Below are 11284 nucleotides of genomic sequence, written 5' to 3'. Positions count from 1 at the left end.
ATGAGTATTAACATCAAATCAAATCAAATTTTATTTGTCACATACCCATACATACAGGGTACGACATGCAGTGAAATGCTTATTACGACGGTCCGGTATGAGGGAATAGGATGGGGAGAAAAATTATATTATATATATATATATATATATATATATATATATATATATATATATATATATATATATATATATATATATATATATATATACAGTGAGGAAAATAAGTATTTGAACACCCTGCTACTTTGCAAGTTCTCCCACTTAGAAATCATGGAGGGGTCTGAAATTGTCATCGTAGGTGCATGTCCACTGTGAAAGACATAATCTTAAAAAAAAAATCCAGAAATCACAATATATGATTTTATAACTATTCATTTGTATGATACAGCTGCAAATAAGTTTTTGAACACCTGTGAAAGTCAATGTTAATATTTGGTACAGTAGCCTTTGTTTGCAATTATAGAGGTCAAACATTTCCTGTAGTTTTTCACCAGGTTTGCACACACTGCAGGAGGGATTTTGGCCACTCCTCCACACAGATCTTCTCTAGATCAGTCAGGTTTCTGGCCTGTCGCTGAGAAACACGGCGTTTAAGCTCCCTTCAAAGATTCTCTATTGGGTTTAGGTCTGGAGACTGGCTAGGCCACACCAGAACCTTGATATGCTTCTTACAGAGCCACTCCTTGGTTATCCAGGCTGTGTGCTTCGGGTCATTGTCATGTTGGAAGACCCAGCCTCGACCCATCTTCAATGCTCTAACTGAGGGAAGGAGGTTGTTCCCCAAAATCTCGCAATACATGGCCCCAGTCATCCTCTCCTTAATACAGTGCAGTCGCCCTGTGCCATGTGCAGAAAAACACCCCCAAAGCATGATGCTACCACCCCATGCTTCACAGTAGGGATGGTGTTCTTGGGATGGTACTCATTATTCTTCCTCCAAACACGTTTAGTGGAATTATGACCCAAATGTTATATTTTGGTCTTATCTGACCACATGACTTTCTCCCATGACTCCTTTGGATCATCCAAATAGTCATTGGCAAACTTAAGACGTGCTTGGACACGTGCTGGTTTAAGCAGGGGAACCTTCCGTGCCATGCATGATTTCAAACCATGACGTCTTAGTGTATTACTAACAGTAACCTTGGAAACGGTGGTCCCAGCTCTTTTCTGGTCATTGACCAACTCCTCCCGTGTAGTTCTGGGCTGATTTCTCACCTTCCTTAGGATCATTGAGACCCCACGAGGTGAGATCTTGCATGGAGCCCCAGCCTGAGGGAGATTGACAGTCATGTTTAGCTTCTTCCATTTTCTAATGATTGCTCCAACAGTGGACCTTTTTTCACCAAGCTGCTTGGCAATTTCCCCGTAGCCCTTTCCAGCCTTGTGGAGGTGTACAATTTTTAAGGAGGAGAAGTACAGAAGCCAGCTTAGCTGATTGAGCAGCATGTAGCATGTATGTTGGACCATGGGGAGTTGTAGCTCGGTTTAGAGGGCATGAGTTTAAATCCCAGCACATCCAAGTTGTCACTGCAGGGGCCCTTAGCATGGCCCATAACCTTCAACTGCTCATTTACATAAATTAGAAGTTGCTTTGGACAAGGACATCTGCCAAATGTCATACAGTGCATTCGCAAAGTATTTACAGCTCTTCACTTTTTCCACATTTTGTTATGTTACAGTTTCATTTCAAAATGGAATACGTTTCTTATTTTCCTCAAAGTTCACCAAATAATGACAATGTGAAAAAAGTTTGTTTGAAATCTTTCCAAATTTATTAAGAATAAAAAAAATAAATAAAAAATAAATAAATAAAAGAATTCACAGCAGTTTTGCCTGAATGCCAAGCATTGTGTCTGGAGGAAACCAGGCATTGCTCATCACCTGGCCAATACCATCCCTACAGTGAAGCATGGTGGTAGCAGCATCATGCTGTGGGGATTATTTTCAGCAGCAGTAATTGGGAGACTAGTCAGGATCGAGGGAAAGATGAATGCAGCAATGTATGGGGGCATCTTTGATTTAAATCTGTTCCAGATCGCTCTGGACCTCAGACTGGAGCGATGGTTCATCTTCCAACAGGACATCGACGCTAAGCACACAGCCAAGATAACAAAAGAGTGGCTATGGAACGGCTCTGTGAATGTCCTTGAGTGGCACAGCCAAAGCCCAGATTTGAATTAAACAGTTCTAGAGAGATCTAATAATGGCTGTGTACCAATGCTCCCCATCCAACATGATGGAGCTTGAAAGTTTCTGCAAAAAAGAAATGGGAGAAACTGCCCAAAAATCTTTGTGCCAAGCTTGTAGCATCAAACTCAAAAAGACTCGAGGCTGTAACTGATGCCAAAGGTGCTTCAACAAAGTATTGAACAAAGGCTGTGAAAACTTAATGGTGTGGAAAAGTGTTTGTGTGTGAAAAGTGTGAAATTTTTTTTCCATGTTTGTCGCACTTAATTGTTTCAGATAATCAAACTAATTTAAATATTAGTAAAAGATAACACAAGTAAACACAACACGCAGTTTGTAAATGTGGGTTTTTTATTATTGAGGGAAAACACAATCCAAAACTACATGGCCCTGTGAAAAAGTGTTTGCCCCCCCTGTTAAAACTGTGATTTATCAGACCCGAGTTAAATTTCTCTCACCACAACCAGGCCTGATTACTGCCACACCTGTTCACAATAAAGAAATCTCTTAAATAGGACCTGCCTGACAGAGTGATGTAGACCAAAAGATCCTCAAAAGCTAGACATCATGCTGAGATCCAAAGAAATTCAGAAACAAATAAGAAAGTAAGTAATTGAGATCTATCAGTCTGGAAAAGGTTATAAAGAAATTTCTAAAGCTTTGAGACTCCAGGGAAACACAGTGAGAGCCATTATTCACAAATGGCAAAAACATGGAATGGTGGAGAACCTTTCCAGGAGTGGCCGGCCGACCAAAATTACCTCAAGAGCACAGCGACGACTCATCCAAGAGGTCACAAAAGACCCCACAACAACATCCAAACGAATGCAGGCCTCACTTGCCTCAGTTTAGGTCAGTGTTCATGACTCCACCATAAGAAAGAGACGGCAAAAATGGTCTGCATGGCAGAGTTTCAAGACCAAAACCGCTGCTGAGCAAAAAGAACATAAAGGCTTGTCTCAGTTTTGCCAGAAAACATCTTGCTGATCCCCAAGACTTTTCGGAATATACTCTGTGGACTGACGAGACAAAAGTTGAACTTTTTGGAAGGTGTGTGTCCCATTACGTCTGGCATAAAAATAACACCGCATTTCAGAAAAAGAACATCATACCAACAGTAATATATGGTGGTGGTAGTGTGATGGTCTGGGGCTGTTCTGCTGCTTCAGGACCTGGAAGACTTGCTGTGATAAATGGAACCTTGAATTCTGATGTTTACCCAAAAGATCCTGAAGGAAAATCTACGGCCATCTGTTCGTGATCCTATTGAGATGCTGTGGCATGACCTTAAAAAGGTGGTTCATGCTCAAAAACCCTTCAATGTGGCTGAATTACAACAATTCTGCATAGATGAGTGGATCAAAATTGCTCCACAGCGCTGTAACAGACTCACTGCAAGTTATTGCAAACGCTTGATTGCAGTTGTTGTTGCTAAGGGCGGCCCAACCAGTTATTAGATTTAGGGGGCAAACACTTTCACACAGGGCCATGTAGTTTTAGATTTTGTTTTCCCTCAATAATAAAAACCTTCATTTAAAAACTGCATGTTGTGTTCGCTTGTTATCTTTTACTAATATTTAAATTAGTTTGATGATCTGAAACATTAAAGTGACAAACATGCAAAAAATAAGAAACCAGGAACACTTTTTCACACTACTATATGTACATGTGATTTTATTTATTGTTTAATTTATTTTTCAAATAAATTTTTAAAGATTTAAAAAAACTTCTTTCACATTGTTATAATGGTGTATTGTATCGAATTTTTAGGAAAATAATGATTTAATCCATTTTGGGAAAAGACCAACATAAAATGTGGAAAAAGGAAAGAGCTGTGAATACTTTCCGGATGCACTGGTATGCATTTGTAAGAAAAAAAGCATATTTGTAGACCATATAGTCAAAACTGATGAGTTGTTCTCCCAATCCTTCTCCTTTCTGGATTCAGTATTTTTCCTTTACATATAGTTTTATATGTTTTTTTTTTTTTATATATATATTTTTCCTTTATATATTTTTTGACACTTTACATATAGACACATTTACTTCTAAGAGTAAAAACTTAATTTCATGTCTGACTGAGCAAATAGCTAGGAATATTTGTTGCATGCAAAGAAAGAAGGCAGGCAAAGAAAGAAGGCAGGCAAAATAACACAAGAGACAACCATCATATGCTCATGGATGTGTATTTTAATAAAAATAATTCTGTCAAAATTAAATGAGTACAATTTTTTTTTTAACATGTTGCCAGTACATATGTTTTTTTTTTTCTTTTCAGCTATTGTTTTCCTTTTTTATTTTAGTTTTGAAATGTATTTAAAGGTTCATGCTAAGTAGAGGCTAATTCATTTCACAATGGCTAAAACCAAAACTCAAATAAAATTGAAATAATAACAGAAGTAAATTGTGCACAGCTTGTTGTATTTAAGCTTAGGTCTATGTCCTGCTCCTTCGTCATCTGAGGCAAAGCTGCCACAACATGAAAAGGCAAAAAGGGACATTTTGTTCCTAGAAGTATATCAGCGCAGTTCTTTCCTTCATTTGTATATAGTAGGTCCCTGATCAAGGTTCAAGCACTATGTTTGACCATTTTAAAATGGGTGGATAACCAATGATGAGCTCCTGAAGATATTTTTGTCAAAAACCCCTCCCAAAAAACTAAACACAGACTTTACTATGTACAGATCAGTAAAAGTATGAGCTCTTAGATCTAGCTCTGTTATACTTGATGTCTCCATGCAACACCAGTCAGCATTTTCATCAATTCAAGTTCCAGAATAAGAAAACAGAACTCAAACGCTGGATCACTACACTGTTTGAAAGTGCGTATGTAAGTATGACCTAAAGTAGTAGCCATGAACACAAGAACGTAGGGAGAATGATTCACCACAAGTTTGGCTTTTAGCTCACATTGGTCTTGAAGCAGGTGTGCTTTCAGACCTTGCAGATTATATATATATGCTCTGAACCAAGGTTTCTCAATCTTTGTCTTTGAACACAGCATGCACATGTGGATATTTTTCCTGCTTAAACTCAAAAATCCTCAACCAGGATGAATTGCTGATTCGGTAAAATGTGCAGGCCTAGGGTACTGAATGACCATCATTAAGAAACAGAGATCTTGAAAATTTCAGACGCCTCTGACCTGCTTGGTGAAAAGATCAACTATATGCTGCTATTGCACAGGCTTTGTAGTCTCCATTACTGCTTCCTGTGTTGTGAACAGGGAATCTGAATGAGGTATAACCAAGAATACATTACAAAATGTCTATAAAATAAAATGTAAAATAAAGAATGTAACAATTGTACAGTGGCTTGCAGTGAAAAGTAACTAATGCTGAAGAAATGGCTGGTTCTGGACTAAGTATGTCTATGGTCAGGGGCCAAGAGAGCATTAAAATAAGTAAGTACCAATAAAAATGATGTATTTGTGCACCATTTTGTATAGATTGACCCAAATGTGAAAAAGGAGGCCGCTTTGGTCATGTCCTGCAGTGACTGAGTCAGTACTGTGTGTAGTGATATTGTCACAGCTCATGATGGGATGAGAGCAAGAGAATGGACTGAAAAGAATTATGACAGAAAGAACAAAGCTTGTGACTGAACAAAAGAAGCAGGGAAAATAAAAGAACCACCATGTGCCCAAACCTCTAATTGATTTGACGTCTCCTCCCCTCTACAATAGCTGAAGTACAGTGTCTCCAACAGTCGTCTTAATCAGTCTATAGCTACAACTACACTATCAGTAGAGATGGTGTCAGTAATCTGAGGAAAGCCCTCATCATAAACAATATCCTCGCAAGATATAAAATATAGGAATTAGTGGAACAAGTTAGTCAGTTTTACGAGCTTCAATGTTGCAGTCAAAGTTTATGAAATTACTAATCTTGTGTCTCGTTAACAAAAAACTTTATATTTTTATTAATTGCAGCCACACACACAGCCACACCCCCAGGTTAAATTTCAATAAAGCTGACCAAAAGCAATAAAAGTGGGAGGTTTACATCCTTTCTGAGGTGTATTCTATAAAGATCAGCATTAAAATAAAAGCGTTTTTATGTTTTGAAGTGAGAGAGACCCGAGCTTTGGAAATAAAATACTTAGCAAGTCTGGGTTTGCCATGCAATGCATCTGAACGAGTCGCATCTAATAAAAAGCTAGTGCTGGTGCCTGAGGTGAAGTATAAGCTTGGAGGAAAAACACATGGGAACTGTGCACTGTCGGCAAAAAAAAACAACAAAAAACACAACAAAAAAATAAAGACCTGTGATGAAGTAGCCAGAATGAATGAATGAATGTGTGCATGTGTGTGTGCGTGTGCGTGTGTGTGTGTGTATATATATATATATATATATATATATATATATATATATATATATATATATATATATATATATATATATATACACACACACACACACACACACACACACACTGTATGTAAGAAAAGCCTTACTGAGTAGTCACAGTATTGCTGGCTGTTGCAATACCTCATTCTACATGCTAAATGACACGTGTCGGAAATACCTGAGATCTGAAAAAGGGAGGTGTTTTGCTGCTTCTTATAATTTGAAGAAGACTTTACTGCTATGTATTACCCTCGATATGGTGTGTAAGTGTCTGGAATACTATGCACTGAATCCACCCATTAAAAACAACAAAGGGAATTCTGGTTCAATGTCGAGGCAAGCACAACAAACTGACAAAAAATAATAATAATAGAAACTAAAATAAAAAGGACTAGATAAACAGAATAATAATTCATTGCCTTTAAATAGTGTCACACAGTTTGTATTTAATAATACTAAATTAAAAAGAAGCCTCTCCTCCATGTTTCTAGTCATTTCTCATCAGAACTGCCTGCGGCAAGTGAATGCACGGTTTTCAAACAAAGCGTGTTCTTCATGGCAACCGGCTGGAAAGTCCTCTTCTTAACTGTACTGAACTTTGCCTGAGGGAAGAAAAAGAAAAAGAAAAAGAAAAAAAAAAAAAAAACCACCACCACAGATTATTACATGACACACAAAAAACAACACTCAAACATCTGATGGTACTCTATCGAACAATGTCGGGAGGTTACACAGCAGTATAAATGTCAAATGCAACAAGGCACTGAAATGTGTGTGGAACACATGACAGAGCAGCATTGACAAAACAAACGCTGGAAAAAAACGCCTTCTCAACTTTTTTTTTGCAGTATAAATCCATTTCAATTTTAGATTGTTAGTAAATTGTATTTAGTAATCTTAAACTAGACTATCTTCATTTTTATGGACATTAAACCTTGCTCATTGCATGCACAACTTTGAATTAGGTGAATTACTCAATGCTACCATGATGATAGGAAGAATGAGCCCAGTGAACACATTCAGTTATAAATCCAGCTCTAAAACTTTATCCAAGTGCAAGCATGACAAACAAAATGTTGCCTTGCATGTCATACTACAACTGATAAGAACCATCTGAATGCTGGAACAGCTACCTGGCAGGACTGGTGCTATTATTAAGGGTAACCTACAGTAGATGTAACAAGAGTAGGCGTGTTATTAAAACAAAAGTAGGTGCAAGCAGGTGTTATGTAGGAAATGGCATATTCATAAATGATTTTTGTTCTACAGTACACAGTTTAAAAAGCATGCAGTGGTTTTCCTGAGCCTAGTGTAAGTGTGTGTGTGTGTGTGTGTGTGTGTGTGTGTGTGTGTGTGTGTGTGTGTGTGTGTGTGTGTGTGTGTTCGTGTCAGAAAAAGCTAGGATCTGTCACCTGGACTTGGGCTAGTGCAAGAAGTTGTCGACTCTGGCAAATGAGCAGGAGCCGGAGCGCACACGTGCCATGAGCTGCACACACTCAGTGGCCTGCCCCAGCGCCAGCATCAATGGGGGCTGCTTGGGTAAATTCTGAGACTCTGTTAAAAAAAGCAGAGAGACGATGTGTAAGAGAGAGAGAGAGAGATAGAGAGCGAGAGCGAGAGAGAGCGGTAGAAAGAAAAAGAGAGACTTAGAGAGAGAGGGAGGGGGAGAGAGAGAGCGAGAGAGACAGAAAGAGAGGTAGAGAGAGAAAGAGAAGGATTTTCAACACTTAAAACGTGAACTAACTAACTAAAGAAATAAAAATGCTAAAAAAGCGCTCTGCTTAGCAAAGACAAAGTTTTATTATCTTTCTGGTACAGACTGGGGAACTCTTGAAACTCTCACTTCAGTTTGTGGATCAACATTTGAAAAGTTTTCTCAATGCCTCTGTCTGGGGAAACAATTTAAACCGCAAAAGCATACTGGGTAGAATGCATGCATATGTGAGTGTGAGTGTGTGTGTGTGTGTGTGTGTGTGTGTGTGTGTGTGGTGTGTACCCAAGATGGCGCTATTGAGAGCGGAGCAGATGGCTTCTCTCTGCGTGGGGTCCAGCTGCTGGCCCACTGGGCAGTTCCATGGGTCAGAGTATGCCAGTAGACTAAATGCATCCTATGCACATGCACAGTGGCTATCAATGACAATATCGAAAACAAAAGAATATCCAATATAGATACAATACATTCTGCAATGGAAAATACAGTGCATCCGTATAGTATTCACAGAGCTTTACTTTCTCCACATTTTTTTATGTTACAGTCTTATTGCAAAATAGATAAAATTCATTATTTTGTTTAAAAGTCTACAAATAATTCCCTATAATGACAACGTGAAAGAAGTTCACGTTCACAAAATTGAGCTCAGGTACATCATTTTCACTGATCATCCTTGAGATGTTTCTACAACTTGATTAAAGTCCACCTGTGGTAAATTCAGTTAATTGGACATGATTTGGAAAAGCAAACACCTTTCTGTATAAAATCCCACAGTTATCAGTGCATGTCCAAGCACAATCCAAGCCATAAAGTCCAAGGAATTGTCTGTAGACCTCCAAGACCGGATTGTATCGAGGCACAGATCTGGGGAAAGGTACAGAAAAATTTCTGCAGCATTGAAGTTCCCAATGAGCGCAGTGGCCTTCATCATCTGTAAATGAAAAAAGGTTTGGGACCACCAGAACTCTTCCTTAGCAAACTGAGTGATCATGGAAAAAGGGCCTAAGTCAGGGAAGTGACCAAGAACCTGATGGTCACTCTAAAAGAGCTCCAGTGTTTTTCTGTGGAGAGAGAAGAACATCCATCTCTGCAGCACTCCACCAATCAGGCCTGTATGGTAAAGTGGCCAGACAGAAGGCACTCCTCAGTAAAAGGCACATGACAGCCCGCCTGGAGTTTGCTAAAAGGCACCTGAAGGATTCTCGGACCATGAGAAATAAAGATTGAACTCTTTGGCCTGATGCCAAGTGTCATGTCTGGAGGAAAGCAGGTGTTGCTTATCACCTGGCCAATGCCATCCCTACAGTGAAGCATGGTGGTGGTAGTATCATGCTGTGGGGATGATTTTCAGCAGCAGGAACTGGGATACTAGTCAGGGCAGAGGAAAAGATAAGGACAGACATCCTTGATGAAAACCTGCTCTAGAGTACGGGACGACTGAATGTCCTTGAGTGGCCCAGCCAGAGCCCAGATTTGAATTAAACATCTCTGGAGAGATCTGAAAATGGCTGTGTACCAATGCTCCCAATTCAACATGATGGAGCTTGAGAGGTTCTGCAAAAAAAAGAAATAGGAGAACCTGCCCAAAAATCGGTGTGCCAAGCTTGTAGCATCACACTCAAAAAGACTCGAGGCTGTAATTGGTGTCAATGGTGCTTCAACAAAGTATTGAGCAAGGCTGTGAAAACTCATGTACATGTGATTTATTTTATTTATTTATTTATTTTTTAACATTTGCAAAGATTTCAAACAGATTTCTTTCACATTGTCATTAATGGGGTATTGTTTGTAGAATTTTGAGGAAAATAATTATTTAAATCCATTTTGGAATAAGGCCAACATCAAAATGTGAAAAAAAGCGAAAAGCTGTGATTACTTTCCGGATGCACTGTATTATAATAATTATACTTAAAGACACAGTGTGCTTCATGACACACTATACAGTGTTAGTAAACACCTGGCCATCGCACCCAAATATGGGTCAAATTATTGGAAAGAACAGAATTATCCACAACGTCTCTTCAGGTTGTAGATTTCCGGATGCCCAATGTTCTGTACCTGTAGCATCTTCTTATGCATGGTGTTCTTGCCATACTGGCGTGAGAGCTGCTCACTGAGTGACTGCAGCTCACGGCCAAACTGGATCATGCGCTCCGTGGCAGCCTGGTTACCTCCACACAGCTGCCTCGAGCCACAGCCGTCTTCTAAAAGGAAAAAAGAGAAGAGAGTTTATTTGGGCATGAACCATTTGCCAAATAAATCACACATTTACCAAAAGAAATAAAAAAAATATTTATCTATATATTGTTATTCAGATACATTGAAGTTTTCTTCATTAAATACTTGTACTATGGTTAATGTGTGTAAGCTATACAGTGAGAAGCTCTGTAACAGTGGCATGTGGCTTTCAGACTTCCATGGCTGATTACAACTTCTGAACTAAAGCTTTTTTTCCACAGAACCAGAAACAAATCTAAAGTTGTTTAACAATAATATTCTTTCTACATTTATGTACAGACAAAAGTATATGTGATTGTTGACAAATATGTTACTATATAGTTGGAGGCACACAATCCTATAGGACGTCTTTAACTGTACATTTTCCCTTTACTTGAACTAGAAGACCCAAACCTTTCAATCATGACAATGCCCTTATTCACAAAGCAAGCTCCATGAAGATATGGTTCACATAGGCTGGAGTGAAAGATTTTGAGTGGCCTGCTATAGAGCTCTGACATCAACTCAAAGGAAGACCTTTGGGACTGCACTCTGACTGCACCCCAGACCTGATCACAATACATCAGTACCTGACTTACACTCTTGTGGCTGCACAAATCTTCACAAGTACACTTAAATGTAGTGCAACCTCTTCCCAGAGGAGTGGAGATTATTAGAAGAGCACATGGGGACTAAATGTGGACTGGAATGTTCAAGAAGCACATAGAAATCCTATAATCGGTTGTACTTATAGATTATATGCTATGCAGGCAGTGAAGATAAGTGTATCAAAAAAAAGGTCTTGTACTCAAAGAGC

At 38.9% G+C, this 11284-nt stretch overlaps 1 protein-coding gene across 4 annotated transcripts in view; it reads right to left on the bottom strand.

The window, feature by feature from the left end:
* Positions 1–4360: 4360 nt before the first annotated feature.
* Positions 4361–11284, bottom strand: part of ranbp10 (RAN binding protein 10) — a 45462-nt gene continuing 38538 nt past the window's right edge. For all 4 annotated transcript variants that reach the window (XM_083552675.1, XM_083552678.1, XM_083552676.1 and 1 more), the window contains exons 12-15: positions 10309–10454; positions 8536–8647; positions 7952–8093; positions 4361–7141 (exon numbers count right to left, since the gene is read on the bottom strand). In XM_083552675.1, coding sequence (XP_083408801.1) covers positions 7963–8093; positions 8536–8647; positions 10309–10454 — 389 coding nt within the window. In that variant the 3' untranslated portion in view covers positions 4361–7141; positions 7952–7962. The remainder of the gene's footprint in view (positions 7142–7951; positions 8094–8535; positions 8648–10308; positions 10455–11284) is intronic.

This window comes from Silurus aristotelis (genome assembly GCF_946808225.1).
Source record: "Silurus aristotelis genome assembly, chromosome: 10".
In the NCBI taxonomy this organism is placed as follows: domain Eukaryota; kingdom Metazoa; phylum Chordata; class Actinopteri; order Siluriformes; family Siluridae; genus Silurus; species Silurus aristotelis.
The sequence above is the reverse complement of the archived record's forward strand: the minus strand, read 5'-3'. Positions and strand labels throughout refer to the sequence as shown.